The sequence below is a fragment of the Paramisgurnus dabryanus genome, chromosome 4 (genome assembly GCF_030506205.2).
Source record: "Paramisgurnus dabryanus chromosome 4, PD_genome_1.1, whole genome shotgun sequence".
Classification (NCBI taxonomy): Eukaryota; Metazoa; Chordata; class Actinopteri; order Cypriniformes; family Cobitidae; genus Paramisgurnus; species Paramisgurnus dabryanus.
In genome coordinates this window covers 40,986,905-41,010,203 of record NC_133340.1, presented here as the reverse complement: position 1 = coordinate 41,010,203, position 23,299 = coordinate 40,986,905, and the positions used below count along the sequence as shown (strand labels likewise).

At 36.4% G+C, this 23,299-nt stretch overlaps 1 protein-coding gene across 2 annotated transcripts; it reads right to left on the bottom strand.

Moving 5' to 3' along the window:
• Positions 1 to 6,456: 6,456 nt before the first annotated feature.
• On the bottom strand, positions 6,457 to 21,303 carry ptpn9b (protein tyrosine phosphatase non-receptor type 9b). 2 transcript variants are annotated; one of them, XM_065274944.2, is made up of 13 exons: positions 21,178 to 21,303; positions 19,958 to 20,101; positions 19,780 to 19,869; positions 17,459 to 17,583; positions 17,245 to 17,350; positions 16,607 to 16,717; positions 15,085 to 15,941; positions 14,870 to 14,966; positions 14,708 to 14,777; positions 14,520 to 14,598; positions 12,448 to 12,598; positions 9,835 to 10,042; positions 6,457 to 9,677 (listed from the first exon to the last, which is right to left on the bottom strand). In XM_065274944.2, the coding sequence occupies exons 1-13, from the start codon at positions 21,208 to 21,210 to the stop codon at positions 9,454 to 9,456; spliced, it is 2,295 nt and encodes a 764-aa protein (XP_065131016.2). In that variant the 5' UTR covers positions 21,211 to 21,303; the 3' UTR covers positions 6,457 to 9,453. The 2 variants fall into 2 exon arrangements, with proteins under 2 accessions (XP_065131016.2, XP_065131017.2); XM_065274945.2 differs by having other exon boundaries at positions 21,181 to 21,246.
• Between the last annotated feature and the right edge of the window lie 1,996 nt (positions 21,304 to 23,299).

The following is a 23,299-nucleotide window of genomic DNA, read 5'->3' as shown; positions in this document are numbered from 1 at the left end:
TGGCCATGGGCCAGGATGTGGCAGTTAAAGAGTCTGATTCAGGGAACTCTTCACAAGTGAGCCGGCCTGCACGTGCTCGGAGACCACCAGTTTGGTCTGAGGACTATAACTTGATGTGACTCGAGGACGAGTCTTTTTTGTCCGACGGAGGGAATAGTGTAATGAACTATAAGGTTTTCTTTGTGTCGGCTGAGAAGTGTGTTGCTGACATTGATCTAGACCTGCGAGTTTGACAGTCTCTGTCTCCTCCCTCAGACTAAATGAGGATGATTGGTGTCACCTGGAGGAGAGGAGATTTAAGAGACCTGATGCAAGGTAAGCGCGTGGGAGAGGACTAAATGTGAATGGCCGGTTTGCGCTCAGAAAGAGTGGGGACGCTTTTGGGTTGCTCGAGGCCAATAGGGTCTGTCCGGCAACGAAGATAGTTAGCGAGGGTGCTTTTTGTGTGTAGTTAGATATGCTGGGGGGGATTTAGGAGCGCTGGCCACTTATTCATGTGTATGAGAGCTCAGACGCGCATGGACATTATTCGCTAACGCGCAGAGCAAAAGACATTCGGTACTGTGCCCTGTTATGGGGTTATTAAAACCACATTGATTAGCTAACTCCCACCTGAAGCGTGAACATTTATTCTGTGAACTTGTGAACTGACAATTAACTGTTCCTGAATAACGGAGCCTCTCGGATTAAACCCAATCCTTACCAGGAAGAGTCCATCTGTCCGGTTGACGAACGGCTTGATTGTGCTTCCCTGAGACCCCGGGGCGGGGTCTTGTTGCCTGGAGACAGGGAAGTGTCTTTTAAATATTTGTTTCAATTGTTTGTATGAATGCCTGTATGAGTGAACATTGTTATGTGCCATTTTAAAAATTATATGTAAAGTGAATAGCATTAATGTATGTGCGATCTTGGGGGAAATGCCACATCTATCACTGTAAAAATTGTGTGTCACAATTCTAGTATTGCGGTGGAGTTTTGCAGTGCGAGGTCTTGAGTAACCACTAGAGTGCAGTGTTGTGTGGTGAAGCGTTTTATTAGGTGTCATTTAACCCAGGAAAGCCATATAAATGTGATCTTTAACTTAATGCATATATTTAAATAAGAGTTTTCTATTTATCTATTTTGGGATTGTTAATAAAGTGATATATATATATTTTGCAAAAAGTTCTGTTGTGTGCAGTGTGTACCTTCTTGTTCTCCATTACTTCTAGTGAACTTCTGTAATATTTAAAATAGAAGGTTCATTACAGTACTGTAGTTCTGTTGTTGTTACAATTGTTGCACTTAATAAAGACAAAAACTTCTACACTTAACTGCATGCCATGGAGTGACAAGTACTGGTTCCCTCGAAAAAGCCCATTCATTTTCCCTATAGTTTTGGATTATTCGCAAAAATAATAATAATAAGGTCGGTGTTTAACAAACGTTTATGACACTTACACGTCTTCACAGGTGAACACAACTTTAATGAATTTTGAAGTTTAATTAAGCTTTTTATATTTCTAGTATTTACACTTTAAAACTAAACTAGGTCATCTATTTCTTTAATGGGCATTGTCTTTAAACAATATTTCAACGCAATATTACAACAGAAGTCTTAACCCACTGCAACGGTCTTGAAAGGGAACAAGCAGGATCCTCAAGAAAAAAAAAACTGGAAACAGGCAAACATCTGATGAATTGGATGTTCGCTCCATACTCATGTGAATTCAGTGAACACTTGACCGCTGCGCTTCAACGAAAGAAACTCCTGACAGGGGGCGCTCTTTTAAACCCTGAACCTTTCTGACACCGTTGGCCTCCTGTGTTGGCTCTTGGGTTAGGTTGGGTTGTGTGCTGTCCGGGTGAGGTAATATCATCGTTTTGGAGTTTTTATGAGAAGCTGGGCTGTGCACTCTGGGTGGTGTCGCAATCCAAGTGGATGCACGTTCTTGTTTGCGAAATTTAGCGCGTCTGTTCTGGAACCAGACCTGACAGGAGGATAGAGAGACAGAGAAAAGGAAAGAAATATGATTATGCTTCCTTTATTTAATCGAATACACTAGGCTACACTGATATTAAGCCTTGTTTTGACGTGGAAAATGTTTAACATTTTATTTATTTAGCCCATTCATTTATTTTCTTGATACAGACATGTGTGGGTCAAGAAAGCAAACATTTAAATGTTACACGCATTGAAACATTTAAACTTCTTATGTTGTTTACCCAAAAATGAAAATTCTGTCATTATTACTTATTATCGTGTTGTTCTAACCCCGTATGATTTTTTATTATTATTATTTTTTTTTTTTGTTGGATTAACACAAAAAAAGATATTTTGATTAATAATGGTAAGCACACAATTAACGGTATTACATTCCATAGTATTTGCTTTTCCTACTATGGAAGTTAATGGTTACAATCAGCTGTGTGCTTACCATCATTTATCAAAATATCTTATTTTGTATTCATCAGATACATGAGGATGAGAAAAAGATGGGGGTGAACTATCCCTTTAACTTGCATTGGGCAAAACCAGACACCTGCATTAGGCAAAAGAAGGCCCCATAGGGCTATTCATTATTATCCATTGGAGATTTGTTAAATGTGATGTTTATAAGATTTTATCCCTTTTTTTATACAATATTAAAAGTTTAATTCCTGCCAAATCACATTCCTGCGCTTCAAAATGTGCTTATACTTAAAGAACGCCAATTCCAAATAATTTAAGAACGCTAAAAATAACAGAAGCTCACCTGGACGCGCGCTTCAGTCAGTTGAATGTCCTGCGCGAGCTCTTCTCGTGTGTAAATGTCTGGATATTGGGTCTTTGCGAACACGCGCTCAAGCTCTTTCAGCTGAGAGCTGGTAAAGATGGTGCGCACGCGTCTCTGTTTGCGCTTCTCCTGGACGCCTCGCTCATACGCCAAAAGATTTTGAACTGGAAATTAAATAGTAATTACACACAAAATAAATGTATTGTTTAAACTGATTATTAGAACCACTGTAAAGATACACTTTTACATATACACATTCTGTGTGACCCTGGACCACAAAACCAGTCAAATGGGTCTTTTTTTGCAATTGAGATTTATACATCATTTGAAAGCTGAATAAATCAGTTTGCCATTTCCGTTTGTAAGGATAGGAAAATATTTGGGCGAGATACAACTATTTGAAAATTTGGAATCTTAGGGTGCAAAAAATCCAAAAGTTGTCCAAATGAAGCGCTTAGCATCCACTTAGAAAAAAAGTTTTGATATATTTATCGTATGAAATTTACTAAATATCTCTATGGAACATGATCTTTACCTAATCATTTTTGGCATAAAAGAAAAATCGATAATTTGGCACATACAATCGCTTTTGTTACAAATATACCGCGCAACCTTGTGGTCCAGAGTCACAAATGGTTCTTTATGTGGCTTTATGGCTTCATAAAAAACATTAACATTCACAGAACCTTTTCACAAAAGGTTCATCGTAGTGAAATAAATGGATCTGCATACAAATGTAAGAACTTAATGGTTCTTTAAAGAACTATTGGGTTCTTTGGTGAACCAATGTTTAGAATTTTTTTTTTAAAGAAAAGTCAAATGCAAATAATAAAAATCCGTAATTTAATATACAAATTAACATTGTTAAAGTGTAAACCAACCTGTTATATAGTGGGATGGCGGATGAGAGCAGGATCCAGGCGCAATGAAATGACAGCTGGTTGTGGCACCTAAATTGCACCTGTTGTATTGAAAACTTACGGGCTGACCGCAGGAACTGAACTCCGTGGAGCGGGTAGAGGTTCGGCCACTGTCTATCCCCGTCTCATAAGCAGAAGTAGTTAGGTAAGTGTAGTCCATAGCAGTAATAAATAGCAGGTTGCTCGCAGAATTGATGTCTCTCACTGGCGCACTCCCCTGAATTGCTGTAATGTGTCTGAGGGCTCCGTGGTTTTTATTAGGCCTAATGTTCGGTTCAGACATGATTAAGTCGGTCAGTGACACGTGGGTCTTATTGTTATAGTTTTGACACATTTCGCCATTAAATCCACCCACCTGCATCATATCAGCCAGTAGCCTAATGAATATCATACTCCTCTATTATTGTGATGGTGGTACTACTATGAGATTTACTATAGGCTATTACTATACTTATAATTTTCAAATTTCAACTGCAAAAGAAAAGTACCCTCTGCTGATTGTTCCGCTGTAGGAATATATTTTTTAAGCACATTTCTGATTATATACTTTTTTTATTTAATTTACTTTATGTGACCTCGCGTGACATCTGACACGAGTCGGGTTAAACAGTTATTGTGTTGTGTATGTGGAAAGTAAGTGGAAAAGAGAGACAGGAGATGATAGAGTGGCTTTTGATGCAAATATCCACAAGTCTTTATGCTGAATAAAGTGGCATCACGTCGAGCCGCTCAAAGGACTCGTGAGCGTGCAGCCCATCCATCATAAGGTTATGAGCACGATACACAAGAGCACCAGCCGAACAATACTCAACTATTACGATCAGTCACAACATTGGCTGGTACCGGCGATTTGAAAAGGGACATCTGCGCAGACGCAAATTTGCCACGGGCGCATTAGAGGTTTACAATAGTGTTCACATGATATTACATAATAAATCACAGTTTCAGATTATGAACCATAAAGGAACCAAATTTGATGTTGTCATGATTCATAAATCAGTCTAATTTTTAATAAATGCTTAATTAACTTCATAAATCACCTTTCGCTTTAGCAAAACAGTGTGTAAAATATTGTCTCGTATTCAATAACGCAGTGGACGATAATGTATCGTCTTCAGCTCAGGAAATATGACAATTATGAACAATACGATTTGATGAAGTAAAACGTGTACAAATTATATAAAGTCACTGTACATGGTGTTTTTATACGGTAAAACTGGCAACTGCATTTATTATTTTTACCTTTATAACCGTATTAAATGTTACAAAATAATGATGGTAACACTACAATAAGGTTCAGTTCGTAAGCAATGAAATTACAATAAGGTTATCACCAAACAATAAAGCATTTATTAATCTTAGTTCATTTTAATTTCAGCATTTACTAATACATTTTTAAAATCTAATATTAACATTAGTTAATGTATATAGCATGAATAGACTAACTGCATTTGCATTAGCAAACATTAAGAAAGATTAATAAATTATAATACCTATATTGCTTATTGTTTCTTCATGTTAGCTAATGCATTTACTAATGTTAACAAATACAACTTTATTGTAAAGTGTAACCAAAATAACGAATTAATCTGGGCAGATGGATTATGTTTCACGTTTTGAGTGTTTTAACATTAATACACCAAACTTAATAAATAATTAACAAACATGAAATAACAATAAACAATATTATATTTAAAAACATTAACCAAGATTAATGAATGCTAAACAAGTTTGCTGTTAGCTCACGATAGTTGCATTAAGAGTAGTATGTAAAGTTCTAGCTCAAAATACCATATAGTTTATTATAGCATGTTAAAGGGGTAGTTCACATTAAAAAATGAAAATTCTGTCAACATTTACTTATCCTCGTGTTGTTCTAAACCTGTATGAATTTCTTTTTTCTGATGAACACAAATGAAGATATTTTGAGGAATTATGATAAACACACAGCAGATAGCAATTCATTGACTTTCATAGTAGGAATAAATATTTTGGAAGTCGCTATCTGCTGTGTGTTTACCATAACTTCTCAAAATATCTTATTTTGTGTTCATCATAGAAAAACACGAGGATGAGACAGACAAATGATGACAGAATTTTCATTTTAAGGTAAACTATCCCTTTAAAATTGCCAGTTTGTAGGTGTGAGCAAAAATGTGCCACTTTTGGGTGTGTCTTTTTAAATGCATGCGCTGATCTCTGCACTTAATGGCAGTGCAGTGGTTGGATAGTGCAGATTAAGGAGCGGGATTATCCCCTTCTGACATCACATAGGGAGCAAATTTCAAAGACCCATTTTTTTTACATGCTTACAGAGAATGGTTTACCAAAAAATGTTACTGGGTTGTTCTTTTTCACATTTTCTAGCTTGATAGAAGCACCGGGGACCCAATTATAGCACTTAAACCTTGAAAAATATAGATTTTCATGACATGTCCCCTTTAACTAATGTTAACCTGTAGCATTACCATATATCAATATCAATCCTGGAACAACAAAACAGCTTTGTTTTTAAATGTATTGATAAGCCTCATATATCTCAGTTGAGTAAAAACGTCTCAGGGAATCACAAAACACTAAAATAATGTGAACAAATAAATGTTAGCTAAAACATCTCAATGCATATATGGTTGTATTTGTTAACAATTGGTTAATGCAACATAACCTAACAATAAACAATACTTCAACAGCATTTATTTACCTCAGTCCATGTTAATTTCTGCATGTAGCCTACTAATAGCCCTACATTTATAAAATTAATTAATTATTGCATCATGACCTAACATATTAAATAACTTTATTGAAATTAACTAACATTAACAAGAATTAATATATGTTGAAAATTGTTTGTTCATGTTAGGTAATGCATTTAGAGGCTACTAATGTTAACTAACACAACCTTATTGTAACGTGTTACCATTAAAAATAGGAACATAACTATTTAAAGTATTATACAATTTGAAACAGCAGGCAATGACGTCCTATTAGTAATTATACACACATACAACCGGTGTTAAACAACACATTTTGACAGTTATCTACAGTAATTCACTTTTCACAAGAAACTATCACCACAGCTTCATATTCAATTTTAATTTTTTCACATACTGTAAATGTTAAGGTTTTATTGCTGTGCATTTACATCACTCCCATGGTTTCTAACTAGCACGAGGGGAAAAAATGAAGATTTTATTGAGGAAAAAGCTACTTAGAAAAAAATACTCCAATTTGTACAAAACTCTGAAGAAACTTTTTTTTCTTAAAACACACAGATATCATAAACATCAACGCATTCAACACACAAAGACATGCTCAGTTTCATTCATAATATTCATGTTTACTACTACGCCACTACTGCAGATGTCAGGTAAAAAAGCCATTACTCAATCACAAGAACTTTGGGCACCAAAAGAAAGTAAAACAAGTAAAAACACATTGCATTCCCGACTGCCTTTAATAAATCATAGCGGAAGAGTTTGTCTTCCACTTAGTCTCATTCAAGCAGAAGTCAGCTCCGAAATGTTTCGAGCTCTATCCTGCATTTGATAAAGTCAGTCAACAAGTAAACATTAGGTGAGTGGACACTTTCACACATTCACGACCATTTGTCAACATACAAGCATTGATATTAAACGAGAAAGCATTCCAAAGTCTCCCAAGACTTGAGTTGATTTAATCTAATCATAACATTCGAGTTAATATACATTTTTTGGTTTTGTGTACATCCCCATTCTGTTGATTGGCAAATATGTAAAAACGGTTATTGGCAGCCATCCGTTTTGCTGCGATTAATCTCTACCATTTAACAGTCCACAGAGTATTCAAAAGGGTCTGCTACAAGCATCTGGAAAAATAACAGACTTTATCTCCCAAAACACAACATTGAGTAACATAAATCCACAATAAACAAATATGAAAAAAACGGATCAGTCATTTGTGTTTTGTTGTTTGATTTCCTTAGCTTATCAGTTTAAAATAGTTTGTCTGTTCATTTTTGTCGTACCAACATTCAAATTACAATACTGCTGAAGTTTTACAAAGACATAAATAAAAACAGAATATAATACAGGATGCTGTATAAAAGTCAAAATAAACTTTGTATACTTTTTTTTGTCTTTTGTTTGTTTTTTGGAAACGATATTTACCAGAGGCAGATGCAGAGGTTTTGAGACCAGGAAAACACCAAGTATACCCTGAGATAAAAAAACGAATTCCCTATATGTACGCTAGACCAGTTGTTCTGCCCCTTGCCTGAAACTACACATTAAGCTACAGTAAGCTTGAAGGCACAAAACTGAGGCTTTTTAGACCCCAAGAGTCCACACAATGCACAGACCCCAAGTTACAATAAAGCCACAATATGTAAGATTTTGTAATAAACCACTTGCACAGTTGTGTACTTAAGGACGCGTAAATTCCCATTTTAAATAATGGCTTTTCCCTTGTAATTGTCACACTTTTAGTTACTTATTATCTTTAGTTCTCGATTATAGAAACTACGCAATTACAATTCATTACCTCATCCATGAACATGCGGAGCAAATTCCATACATCTCTGGATGGTGAAAACAATCTCCCATCATTCCACAATCCTTTATCAAGTTGTAAAATTGTAAAATAATGACCTCTAGTGGTTATAATCTAAAATCTTACATATTGTGGCTTTAACCAATAAAAAAAACAATTACTTCAGTCGGGATACTTCAACTTAGGGCAGGCTTGTAGTGGAAAGAAATTACAAACAAAAAAATAGGAAACCAGTTGAGTCAAAGTTCATACTTTAGAGGGAGCAAGGCAGTGACTGAAGGTTACTGGGCAGCATTCACAGAAAATCTCAAATTGTTAACAGTTACAGCAGACTCCAAACCAAATTGATACAGACCTTCAGTTCACATCACTCTTTAGTAGAGCACTGTTTTTTTTTGTTTGCTCAGATTCCTTGTGAACGGAAGCCCTGCATTAAGGCTAGTTGAAGATCGTGGAAAGAGAGCAGATCCAAATAAAAACGGCAGGACCAGAACAGTCACCAAGATATACTATATATATATATATATATATATATATATAGCATAGTTTTTCACCTCTTCTCATATTGTTCTAGCCCAACATACACTTATACATATATTCTTTATAATATATATATATTTATATATAGATACACATACATTTGAAAAAAAGTTGAGTATTTATATTAAAACAAGGCTTTTCAAAGGCTGTTATGCACAACATATAAATGTATGTTACATAATATACACGGGTTTAAGTCACGACGATCTTACGGATACATCCAAGCATTCGACACCATACCTTTGGCTTGAAGGTTAGTTTAACGATGAAGAACGCAAATAATGAAAACCAACTGTTGGAACCTGTTCAAAAACACACATTATGCTTCTCAAATGTGACGGAAAAACAATTTCAAGTTTTGCGTCAATTACACCCATGATGAGTTAATACTTTGAGCAGGTAACAAAAAAGATCAGGTAATACGATTAACTGGATTTTTCAAGTTTGTCATTCCACATGTGCAAGTCAGTCTTTATAAAAACAAACAAACAAACAAACAAAAAAAATGCTACAACTCGTACACCAAGCCACTGTCTGTAATCTCTGGCTTGAAAAGTGGCAGGAAAAATAACCCGCTTCTTTATCTCCTCACCAGAAAAGAATGATCGAGGAGGCGCTGGAGTCTACCTGTGGTCAGGAGAGAGGAAAAAAAGACATCTTTTCCTTCTGTGTTTCTCACTCCCTCTCGCCTGAGTTTTGTTATTTCCGATTCACTCGCTGTCAGTTTCCAGCTCTGTATCGGACCACTCCACGGGCTGCAGTAGGCCGCTCTGTTGGGCGTACTCGATCACTGCTTTGTAGCAGAAGTAGTACTGGTCCCACGTCTGGATGCTGAAAGCACGCTGCGTCCGCATCCTACGCACTGTCTGCTTAACGTCCACTGTTCCAATGTCCTCCAGACGGGAAAGACAAATGTCTAAAGTACAGAACGTCCCTGAGGGTGGACAAAAAGAGGTAGGACATGGTGTAATGTCAAACAGTCAAAGCCATAAATTATGCTTTTACATAGACTACAGACAAGACTGAAAAGACTTCATCCCAAAGTATAAAAAAAACATATGAATAGAGATGGTATGTAGAGATAAGCCCACCTGTTCTACCAATGCCTGCACTGCAGTGTACCACAACTGGGGGGCCTCCTGGTGGTCCCGTCCAATCAGGATACAGTCTTTGTAACGCAGTCTCTTGTCTCTGCTTCACGTGTGCCCGGAAATCCAACATGGCTGATGCGGACTTTGGAACACCAAAATCTGGCCAACTTACGTAGAGATAATGAGATAGTTCTCGACATTCTCCTGTCTGGATAGAAAAGTTTGCCTCGTTTCAAATTACTATGCAAGTGACATATTGGTAGAATTTCAGATTTGCTTTTGGTTTTATTTCCCATATCTTTTTAGCAAACTGGCATCAATCTCAGACAGGTTTATTTATTAGTTTACACCAGTGGTTCTCAACCTTTTTGGGCCAGCGCCCCGCAATCCATTATCAAGGTCCCTTACTGCCCCCCACCAAAAATGAGCTAAATATCTTTCTGAATATATGCTGATTAACATTCTTTCTTAATAATAATAATTATTATTATTATTACAGAATTTAAAAGGATGTCACTTAAAGTCAAACAACAGATTTGATTTGACTGGACAGTTGGAATATTATTAGTTTCACAGAGAGCAAAAAAGCAACATTGTAATTATAGGCCTAAATACTACAACCAAACTCTAATTTTCATAAACAGAACTAGCCTACTTCTAAAACAAAATATAAAAAAATTGAAAGGTATGCCAATGGAGACTTGCCATTAGCTGTTGTTTTTGAATAAAGAGGTGAGTCTATAAAAGGATTAGGGGTTATTTTGGTCACTGTTTTTATTATAAACACAATTTTTCATATTATTATATTTCATTTTATTACATTTTGTTTAATAATGCGTTAAATTTTCTATTCTAGTTTTGTTTAAGTTACAGTTGTAAAAACTAGTAGTACTGTTCCCTATGACTTAAATACTGTTGAGGAGTGCTCAAAAATAGTACAATACAGATACCAAATACACATAATATAGACCATTTTAGAGAGGCACCCTTTGACATTTGGCGACATGTTTTAAAATTAAATCAATTATATTTATTACACATAAATGAATTCAAAAAGAGGACAACCCTACCGCTTCAACACCGCTGGGGTCAAATATGGAAACAAAAACTTCAAACGGATCATAAAAATGGCAATAAGCAAATCGAGCTACACTGACAAGACAGATTGTGACCCAGCAGATATGTCAGATTGCTTCATAAGCTCACTTGTGACTGGCTGAATGTTACTTCAATCAAATCTAAGTAACAAATCAGAGAACATTAGACAAGAAGTGGCGGTGTGTGGGGAAAAAGTGGTCTGGGACATGTTCTCTGCTCCCCTGTGGTTGTTACGCACATGGTTCCAAAAAGGTTTTAAAGTTTAATATAGTTTTGCCTTGATTTTTGGTGTAAACTCGCAAACACCGCCCCCAAGAACACCTGAACGCCCCCCTCCAAAAATCGTGCTTCCAGCACCCCCGTTGAGAAACGCTGGTTAACACGGTGATCTTAATTACAGAAACTGCTGCTGGTGTCTCTGGAGTCCGAAGAACCTCTCGATTCTGGAACGTTCAGTGCATAAAACTACATTTCTGCCACCCCTAACCCAAAGCTCACAAATAGAAACATTTGCTAATGGCTCAAAAAACCATGTTTTTTTTTTTCATTGATGTATGCCGTGACAATGAATGGGGTTCTGGATTTTTTGTGAAAAGCCACCATGTTTCAACAAGACTGTGACATCAGCGAGAGTAATGATTTGAACTGGAATAATAAGGAGTATGATGGTAGGTCCCTTAGGGTCCCAGAGGGTGTCGAAAGGACCAAAAGAGGCAAAAGCCAAACTATGTGGCGTTCCTAACAGATTGTTTTCCACTGTGGGATAAAAAAAGAATAGCATCTTCCGCAATACGCAGGACAATGCACTGCTTCAAGAAACAACACTGACACCTTGGTTGAGCATAAAATGGGAAAAATGAAGGTGTTGCCACTATCATCTTTAGTCTTAAGAACCTATGAAGTATCTCATAAGATCTTTAACACAAAACAGCAATTCTGGGATGCAATACTGGCAATTCTCAAATGAAGTCAGTAACTATACATAGACTTATATTAGTTCAATGGATTTGAGAATTGTTAAAGTCAAGTCAAAGAAAGGTTTCAAATATTAATCCGCAACTTGACACATACATATATACATAATAAATACACATACATGAAAAATTTCAACTTAATGAAGAATCTGGCAAAAATCCGCAAATTTAATCTTACTGGCTGGCACTTGTAATTTCTGAGAATTGGATGGGAGTGCATTTGTCATTTTTACAAGGTTACAATAAGTGCTTCTGAATGAGATTTATTTTAACTTGGAAATTAATTCCAAACTTTTCCACAAGCATAAATGCACATTCAGCTTAAAGCTGAAGCAACAATGCTGCGTTTGTTCCATGGGAATCAAAAGCCATGATCTTCAGTGTATGCAGTGTACATGATATCCAGTGACCATAACATTTCGCAGAAACCTATCGCATCTGGATCTTAATCTGACTGATCTCCATGGCAAGAAAATACAGGGGGAAAAAACAAACAAACAGGCAGGATGATAAGAATAAAAACAGACATCAAGAGACTGACCTGAGTGTTGAAGAGCTCCAGGTGTGACAGCTTAAAATCTTGAAACATCTCAATATGGACATTTCTCACCAAAAAGTACCCATAATCTTCAGTGCGGCCAACTTCTAAAGGCCAGTATTGTCCACATTTTACTCGGCCTCGCTCTACAACTCTTGAGATAAAGTCAGGAGTCAATATACTTCATATTTTAGTCCTTCTTCATTGGACATACAACAATCAAAACCACATGAGTCTCTTCACAATGACTTAAAATAACTTCAACAACAGCATTTTGCAGTAGTTTAAACCAAATGTCAAGAAAAAAATATCAATACTGTACTTAGAAGAGGAACACTTATCCATTAAGTTATATTAAGCAAATATTTAAACAAATAATTTAATTAAAAGTCAGTCAATTTAAATTGTTTTTAGCCAGAGTCCTGTATTATTCCATATAAACTATGTGAGAAATACAATTAAAGGGGTCATGACATAAGACATTTTTTTTTCTTGATCCATTGATACATAACCGGTCTTGGTTTTATTAATAAATCCTGCAACATTCATAGCTTAAAACGCTCTCCTTAGCAATAACCAAAGCATTTATGTAATCGTTCTCCGGAAAAAAAAACTAATGAATAACGTCTGGATTAGTGACGTACATATAGATATATTAATTTTCATATGACCTGCCTGCTCCAGGTCTGCCGCCTCCCCCTTCTTTGCCCAAGAGAAAGACACAGCACATCATCGTATCATTGGCTCCGCCCACTGGCGTTCAGTGACTGAATTTCATTCAGAGCAGCAACTCAAAGGTATCTGAAGGCAGTGTTGGGAAAGTTCACTTTCTACATGAACTAGTTCAGTTCACAGTTCACAAATTTTAAAATGAACTAGTTCAGTTCATAGTTCATATTTCCAAATTTTGAACTAGTTCACAGTTCCAAAAATGAACTAATTTATAGTTCTTTTCCCCATATTATTATTATTTTTAAATATTGCCATTATAGCCCATATAGAATCACAGACAGCAATTATTTTATCAGTTTTAACACTGAAGGTAAATGCATCAGATTTCATCTTCATATCCAACTTTAAACCCTTATCCAACCAGGGTTTACGAGCATTGACTGTCTTTTAATTTTTGTATTTGCTTGCACATACCTTGAAAAGCTAGCCGGGTGCTTCAAGGGGGTTTTCCAGGCGAGAATCACTGCGAGGCGTTGCGTGTATGACAACTCGCAGGTATTGCACACCGCACGTGCACGTTAAATAGCGTGAGCTTAGTCAAAGTCTATTTCAAGATCCAGAATATGCGTAAGCAGCCTTTGTTAATCGTTAACGATTTAGGACAAATATGATGTTATTTAATGTTAAACTATGTGAGTGGCGCGGCAGGGATTTGGATAGCAGTGTCCAGTCAGTGTTGTTTTGATGACGTATGCAGCCTGGTGGCAGTGTTGCCAGATTGGGTGTTTTTTCCGCTACACATTAAGGCCTGTTACAGTGTGTTTTAGACGGGTTTTCGCCTGGAAGACTCTATAGAAATCTGGCACCCGACTGAATGACGTTAAACTGAGAGAACGTGCCGTTCACAAGCCCCAGAATGAACGAGTTCACCTTGCGTTCATCAGGCAGTAATACAGTACGTTCAGTTCACGTTCACCCAAAATATGAACTAGTTCATGAACTTTCGTTCAATGAACTCGTTCAGGCACAACACTGTCTGAAGGAGTAGTTTTTTACAATCACACTAAGATTGTAATAATAGTAAGATTGTGATGTCAGACAAATATTGCTGACTGTGAAAAACAAGCATGTTTGAAAGGATCCCGATATCAGAGAGAAATTGATTTTATATTTTTTATATCACCGCTGACCTATGTGCCTACTGTTTTAGACTAAACAAGAATCCAGCCAAATGTAAGGATGAAAACAAGGTGGAAAACGGTCACAAACTACTTAAATGTGTATGTTTTTAGGCAAGTAATATTATAAGTACACCTTAGAGATCATAATAAAATAAGAAAACAAACATGTCATGACCCCTTTAAAACAACATAAAGCAACATATGTTACAGCAAGAAACCAACCTTGTAGTCATAACAATGATTAAAACCATTTGCTCCCACACCATTCGCCAAAAGTCCCCAAATGTTTTTGGCAAAGGCCCTGAAACCAAAACCATCAACTTTACAAACATCAACATACATATCATGCATTTTACACTTCAACACACACACAAAAAAACCCCACTAACAATCAAAAGACAAAGTCTTACCCTGAGTAGCGATGTAAGCATTAGTTCTCTTGTAACCATCCATGAAACTTGCATTGATGTAGTCAGAGGTCTAAAAGCGAACAACCAATAAAATTAATTTGTAGAAAGAAACATGTCTAGATCATAATAGTGGTCATATGGTGAAAGTGGCATTACACTGACCTCATCGTCCTCATCATCAAGCGGACAGAGTCGAACCCGTGACTGGTCTAGGCAAAGAACATCACTGTAGCGATTCTTTATCTGGTTGGAGGGTTTCCTGTCAAAATAAATATTGACTATGTAAATATGCAAAACCGTTTCATCACTTAAAAAATTATTTCTCCGCTTATAACCCTCCCACTTTTCTCTCATTCCCTCAATTTTCTTTGTCTTACTTGGAGTAGTCAAATGTCCCAGCAGGAGGCTCTTTGCGAATCTCCTCATATTCCTGGTAAATGCCTTTCTTCTTTTTGCGTTTTACATGCTGCACTAGATCCTGCAAGCTCATTCCTCCTGGCTCAGCTATGTGCACTGACAACACTGCCGTTTCTGTTGTTCCCGGCAACCAGCTCATATCTGGCACTGGGCTGTGATGGAGGGGCGGCCTTGATTTCAGTGGGAGAGGTGGAACACCATCAGCATCCACTTCATCTTCTAGAAACTCAACATCCTGTTGGCTGTCCTCAGCACCATTGCCATCCTGTCTACTAATGTTCAGGGATGTCACCACTCCTTCTGTAATTGTAGCTTCTCCTCCTCCTACTATAGCACCAGCTGTGTGTTTTTGATGCAGGGGCGTATCTGGGGGCGTTTCTGACTGTGGGGGTGGCTGGCGACCACGCCCATTGACCACATTGGCATTTGACCCTGTGACACCCCCTGAACCTGGCAGTATAGAGCCGTTCCAATGTTCATGCCCCACTGTCCTGTGATTCTGCACGTTGGCATTGCCATCGTCCAAAATGGGGCAGTTGGAGTTCAGTCCGTCCCCCAGGAGGGTGGCGCCTGTGTGGGCTGAAGTGTTGGCAGTTAGGTGCTCGGTGTTCTGGCCGTGTTCCATGGAGTAAGAGCGAAGCAAGCTGCCCAAGCAATCGGCAGTGACATAGGAAGAGTTATTGGGGTTGTTGGTGCTGGAGTTGACGCAGGACTGGATCCAGGCAATGTGACTGTACTGTGACGAGCCACCCAAATGTTCTGGAAGGGAGCTGACAGGGATGTGATTGACCAGTTCGTGTGCTTTTACAGTGCACACCTGCAGGTTGCCATGAAAACAAAATATAACAATTCCCTCATTTCATTTTGCATTATGTCAGCATGTATTTTTAAATGAAAAAAGCAGTTATGCTTAAAATACTACATCCTTAAATATACAAAATGTGTCATCATGATAAGCATCTGCAAATGCTTAAACTTCCTTGTGCATGCAAAAAGAAAAGTTTTATCATCAAAAATTAGTATTTATGCGGTTTCCCGGACAGGGATTATACTAGTTCTACACTAAAATAAAGAGACGTCCAAACTGAAAACAACTTGCAATGACATATCTTAAAATACATGAGTGCCCTTTGTTTTGCCTCAAAAATGCACACAAGTAATGTTTTTAGTAAAGCATGTTTGTTAAAACTAGTTATATTTCCTAATTAAACTAAGGCCTAGTCCTGGTTTAAGATAATCTCTGTCAAAGAAACCACCCCATTGTATTTTATGTATGTATGATATTAAAGTGCCTCAACACCAATTCAATATTATCCAGAGCTGTCTTCTCCTGCGTAAGTTACGATTCTATATGCCAGTCGATGCATGCAACACCAGATGAAACCAAACACACCCATTTTCTTAGACTAATGCATCACAAGACTTTAATGCATAACTTTATATATGGTTATTTGTATGAGAAAAGATGATTTTTAGACATACCCTCTCTCTCAGTTTCTCCCTCACAAACAGACGCAGTACTGCAAAAGGTGCTCTGAACCACAGCGGAGATGACACAATGAAGACACATTTCAACCGAGCAGGGAAAGCCCCCTAAAATGACAAACAAAGACAAAGTCACATGATATGCATAGGAGCATGGCTTTTCCATTCATACATTTTAGAAAAAGTGGGTTTATATTTCTCAATATCAGCATGCAGGTCAACAGCAGAACTCACCAACATGGGACATGTGCACTGTGTGTATATATATATATATATATATATATATATATATATATAAGCTTTTAATTGTATGTAATGTAAATCACTATTAATGTATTTGTTCTGAAACAAGTTTTTCAATCAGAGGAACCATAAATTTATCAAAAATGTAAATCTGCCAGTTAAACGTGTTTAATGCAGTTTTCAACTGAAAAAAAAAATCACATTTCCTTGTGATTTTTAATGTGTCATCATCATATTAGCAATAACATATTAACAAATCAAAAGACAATAAATGATTGCATAACTAGTCTAATTACAAAGGAAATTTGCAAAAACCTAATCTCACAGAGTTCTATTTATAACATGTCTTTGAAATTCGAATAAGCAGATGGTCTTGACAACATCGCACTTACTTTAAGCAGATTCAAAATCTTGACGCAAAGCTCATAGTCAAAGTTGGCATATGTGGAGTTTGTCATATCATAGATGAAAATAAGCCCATCTCTCTGTGTCTGAACACTAGGGGAGAGAGAGAGAGAAGTTTCAGATGAAGCAGAGCTGGTAACCTCATTAAATGATTCATTTGAGTTTTAGCTAATTTAATGATATGAATGCTGATCTATTTACCTCTCAATGGCCTTGTCCAGCTGATATATAATGGCCTGAAGAACAGCCTTATGAGTAGTGAGTTCCGGTCGATGGAGGCGCGCTGTAAATAGCGCTAAAGCTGCACCTTTAGCATCACGACCCGGCTGAACCAAAAGAAGAATGAATAAACATCAATTATTAGACATTATACATTAAAATCAAAGAAAGACCGAAAGCTAATTTACAAAAAATGCAGTGCATCACAGAAAAAAGTCAACTCAACAAATTGATTTAAAAACTTGTTCTTGAAAAGGTGCCTCATTTGTCACTGACATAATGCTTTTGTAAAAAATTTGAAAACAGAGTCGTAATAAGATTTATCAAAAATATAACATAATCCGGCCTACACAGAAATATTTTTATTTACTTAGTTTAATGTTCATTTGATTATTGATGTAAACTTTAAGGGGTTCTTCAGAGTCATGTCTAAAAACGTGTGTTAAAGCACTTCTTTGTTCTTTCCAAAGTGCATGAGAGGTTGAGGCGAGGATAACAAAACGCGTGATCGGATTTTAATTGCCCATCTGCACCTCACGTCAATCACCATACAAATTTAAACACTTAAAAAAAATAAACGACAGCATTACCTTCAAATGAAAACCCTGAGGTTAGAATGAAAACATTTCCTTTAATATAATTTTTCTTAACATTTAAATTGATTTTATAAGTGTAGTGTTATAAGATATATTTTAATTAGAAACAAAAGAAAAAAAAATGTACCACAAATTGAAACACTCAAAATATCAAAATATCAGTGGCAATACACATGCTGACAGCTTGCCCGATTGGACCAGCGCTTCACCCTCCATCACTAAAATATATTGTCTGTTTGTCTGTATGTATTCTTACACAATGTTACGATCGAGACACATTTTAAGCATTGCGAGTGTTAATGAGGTCATGAGCAATGTCATGAGGTTTGTCCTACCTTATTGGTTGTTGTGGACGCTATTGCATATGTTGTGTTACAACAACTGGTAATTTTTTTAACAGCTCTGAAGCAGACATTTACTCGAGTAAAACACAACGAAAGAATTTTATGAAATGTTTTGCAGTTTGCCATCAGTTTCCAGGTAAAGCAAACAAGACTTTGCCCAGCACTATTTATAATAGTTAATAAATGTATTCAGGAATTAACTTTGTTAGTTTAGTGCCAGATTTTGATGTTAAGTTATTTAAGATAAGGTTAAGAAAAGATTTATACTGTTAAAATAATTTATACAAATACAGAAAGCACTGTTTATATTTTTCTTAAGTATTATTATATGTTAAATAATTGAAAGACTCTATATATTTACAGAAATGATGTGTTTTTATGTTAAAATAGCTCTGCAGCCCTCCGCTGAGATGTCAGTCTTTGAAATGGCCCCAAGCTGACCCCTAATCTAAATAAACAAACCAGCATTTGTGCCAGGTTTATTAAGAGCCAACAGCTCGATCACTGACAAAATGAAAATTATCAAAAGCATTCCTAGCAATTAATACAGGGAGACTATGCCAAAAAAATATTCTTCATAACAATTATTCAAAATTATCAATGTGGCAATTAAGTACTTTGCATATAATTAAGCGAGAAATTAAACAACTTCCATCAATAGGCATTGCTCTTAAAACTTTTTCTCACAAAATTTTCCCTATGCTTGAAATTAGATTTTATAAGAACATAGCAGCATGCAAAATTCTGCTTGAATAACAAATATGTAACTCAGTTTTGGTTGAAGCATGATGACAACTGATGTTTGGAGCTCAGATGCGAGCCTGTGAGTACAAATTCAAGATATGCTACAACATTTGTAAACCTGTCTTCAAAATCCAGGCTAAAGTCTCAATCTAAAATCATCAAAGTTTGATTTCAATCTATGATAATACGCTGATTTTAATTCTTAACATGGCAAATCAAATCACAAAAAAAATGGCTTTAGCAGGATTTTAATAGACATTTAAGGGAGATTTCTTACTTTAAACTAGATGAAAAAATGTAAAATCTCATATGAAAACCAAACTTGAACTTTAAAACTATTTTTAAAAAATCATACTGTGCCATCTGCACTTTGAATCAGTGTTTTTAAAGAGATCAACGAAGTGTACAAAATATTGTTCGCAACTACCTAAAATTCAATAATACCATTAAACAAAAATATCTATAACCAATAAGATATCTATAATGCAAGTATAACTATTTAAAACTGAGCATATATCAGTTTTACAAGGTTCTCTGTCACCAACAAGCATTTGGTAACAGCATCAAAAGCTAATCACCAATGTAAACACATATCATGTTCATCCAAAAATGTACTCACCAAAACTGTGAACTTCCCACTTAGTAACTCGCTCCTTAAAGGCTCCTCATTTGGGTTAATATTGTAGATGCCCTCCTTTATTCTGGTGTTCTGCAAACACACAAATACTGGTGTTTGTAAATTGACACTACCTCTGTATACAGTAAACAGTATTTTGCCATCACACAAGTTACTGTACCTTGTAAGCCTGGAAGAGGTCTATGGCTCTGGAGACATCAAACTTTCGTGCCATAAGAAACTTAACCGCTGTAATCTGACTGACAAGATCTGCATTTTGAGACTGTTCCAGACACCTCAGCTCGGCCAGGAACTCCTCCACCGCCTGACACAAACACATAAAACATAATGTTTCTAATAGTAAAATAGCATGTTTAATGTCCTTAAGTATATAGTGAATGTCTTTATAATGCAATGCGCTATTATGCTGTACTACGGCGTGTTAATGGACCATAAATTCCTAGATGGAACTAAAGACCTAGTCTGTATATAACAATATATTTCTGCATAAACCTCCTTAATAACGACGACACACAAATCAGATAAACCTGGTTTAAATCGGGTTTTCTAACATCTTCCCTACCCAAAGATCGCCCATATCACTTCTGACTTTAAGTTAACTGCATGTGCAGAGGGAAGGAGGGATGAGCTGACAGCTGTAAAGACAGACAGGTCATGTTGACAGACCTTATGCTACACTCGTTTTACTCCATATGCCTTAACGAGTGAGAACAAATGGCACCTTCAACACAAGATGAGTTTTTACAAGGTGACTGAGACAGAAGTGAGAGCTGGCTCACATTTTCCAACACTGAAGCACATCAAACACCAGGCTCAACATGTGTTAGTTCACTATAGTCACATGGAAATGCGTACATCCTTAAATATGCAAAGAGGGTGACTTGGACATGCTGTTGTTAGTGTGGCTATGTCGTTTAATTTAAGTAACGAGACATTCTGTAATAAATCTATGCATAGATAGACTAGCGGTCGAGCGCGAGTCACATTCACGCCGTACACCAACCTGAACCTTACGTTACATTCAGCCAGAGTGCTTCAGTTTAGCCTAACACAATTTAAAAATCACTTGAAATCATAAAACCAATATTTTCTATAAAACATACAGCTGTACGTGTGAATAAACATTTAATAAAACATTAAATACGTCCACTGGTCTGTCCAGCGTCTCATACGAGCTAACGCGGCTAGCATTTACCTCAGCTAACATTACCTCAAAACAGCCATAGGGCCGCGATTCACATTAACATCGTTTTTTATTGAACAGTCCTATACGGTACTATCTGAGATATCATCGTCATACATGATACAAACGTGCGGACCGCTAGGCACAAAACGCCACAAGTCCAAGGAAATGTTTACTAAAATATTTAGGTATCTTACCACCTCCTCTTGAGTTGTCAGGGCTTCCGCCATCTTGAAGCCTGAGAAGCAACGTCTACGGGCGCGCCCTCTCTGGTGTGGGGAGCGCGCCGCTGATGCATGTCAAGCGGCATGCGTCGCGCACGAGCATCGGGGTAGCGGGCTGTTTAGCCATGCGCATGCGCAATTCCGTGGACAAACCATGCTTACTGCAGCCAGTAACGTTAGTAAATCTGTATGGAATGAATTTCCCGCCTAATGTATTGAGGTCATGGATTAAAAAATAATATGCATGAATAAAATAATAATAAGCGCAAATCAGAACTTTAAACAGATTTAAGGTTATATTGCACAAAACTGAAAAACGAATGCAAAGTTATCCAAATTGCATACAAAATGACGTTTTATTTGTTTATATTTTTCATTTTTTTCTTCTCTCTAATATATTCTGCTCATATTTATTTGTTTTGTATGCTTGTGCTGTTTTTCCCTTGCTCTTATTTCCACACTCTGCGCTTGCATTTCCAAAAGTTGCAGTTAGAGTTTCATGCAAATCAGGGCAGACTTTAAGTGTCCCCATTGGTCCGCTAGTTTTAGATTGACAGCTCCTCCTCTAGCCAATCAGTCGAAGAGACGGTGTTGACGTCACTTCGGTGCGACTCACAGCAGGCGATCGTGATTCGTGCAGGTGAAGATGGATAATCGTCAGATGGGCTTTGATAATTTCAGATAACTTTTTGTATATTCACAGGTAGTGAAGTATGCATGTACAGTTTCTTTAAATATAATTATTGGCATTTATAGAGTCCGTTTTGAGCTTATTTAAACTTAGCGGTTAGCGTATTTACCTCAAAGTTTACTTCAGTAATATTACCTTTATTTAAGTAGTACAGTTTGCATATCAATCCTGCTTCTTTATATGTTTATTTATGAGTTTATGCTGTTATGTGAAGTCATGAGAGATATATTTATTGTAATACGAGACATTAAATGCCGTTATATGAATACTTTTGCTTTTAATGTGCTCATTATACACTCACAGTGGCATTTTTGTGCTGGATTTAAATGCATGTTTATATATTTGTTTTTACGTTTATATTGCAAACGTTTTGGCACAATATTACGTGGTCTTATTGCAACAGGTCCTATAAAACTGTACACTGTACAAGTGCCTTCCCGTGTACGGTTTGAAACACATGTAGCCTTTCTACAACCCTGCCTGTCACCTAATAATCTTAATATATGTGGAGATAAATAAACCTTTGCACTAAATCTGGCTACTTTGATCCATTTCTGTGTTCTGGCTCTGACCAAGAGACATGCTGGAGATTTTAAACATCTTTAAACCAATCTCCTTATGTCCAATATTTAAAGTATATTATGTGTATCTATGTATTCACACACGTCATATGCAAGAAAGTAATGCAGTGTTTTTAAACTTATTTGCATTGTATGCTTTCAGAATATGAATATTGGCTCAATAAAGGACTATTAATGGAAATTCACAATTCAGAGATTGTTGGCAGATATATTTAGTTTCATTTTGTGCAGCTTGCTGGATACTTTGGAGCTTAAAGCACCAGTTTATAATTTATGTAAATTTAGCATACAGTTATTTTAACTTGTGTCATTTAACTCGGTTATGCAGTTCATCTATAGCTAGCACAGATAATAAACAAAGCTTTTTCTGTATTGTTGAGTTGTAATATTTATTATTTATTTGTATTAATACAAATAATGTAATGCCCGAGTAAACACAATGGGTCTGAAAATAAAACAAAAGCAATTGGTTTGAAAATGCTTTATTTCTTATCAATATTGGGAAATCCCCTACAGTAAACACAAAGCTTTCTTTTATAACATGTTATAACTACTGTGCATTTATTCAAAATAAAAACCTGAAGCACCACACTGATATTCAGGCCGTTTGCTATTATTATTTTTTTTTTGTCAAGATCGTTCAGATGTACAACTTGGCTGAAGTCTACCAATGGTAATTTCATAAATGTATTTGTCCTAAAAAGCAGACAGCCATCTATGAAAGGTCTGAATGCCTATGATATCGTAATATTTTTAGTTTTATACTGTATACGTTTGCACATAACTTAACTATTATCACTTTATCATTATAGTGTACTGAGCA

What these genes read in the sequence shown, in the direction of transcription:
- ptpn9b (XM_065274944.2), bottom strand. Translation starts at nt 21,210, where the DNA reads ATGGCGGAAGCCCTGACAACTCAAGAGGAGGTG. An exon ending in ACCTCTTCCAGGCTTACAAG is followed by an intron (nt 19,870 to 19,957) that starts GTACAGTAACTT and finishes GTGTGTTTGCAG; the next exon opens with AACACCAGAATAAAGGAGGG. An exon ending in TGCTTACATCGCTACTCAGG is followed by an intron (nt 14,599 to 14,707) that starts GTAAGACTTTGT and finishes TTTTGGTTTCAG; the next exon opens with GGCCTTTGCCAAAAACATTT.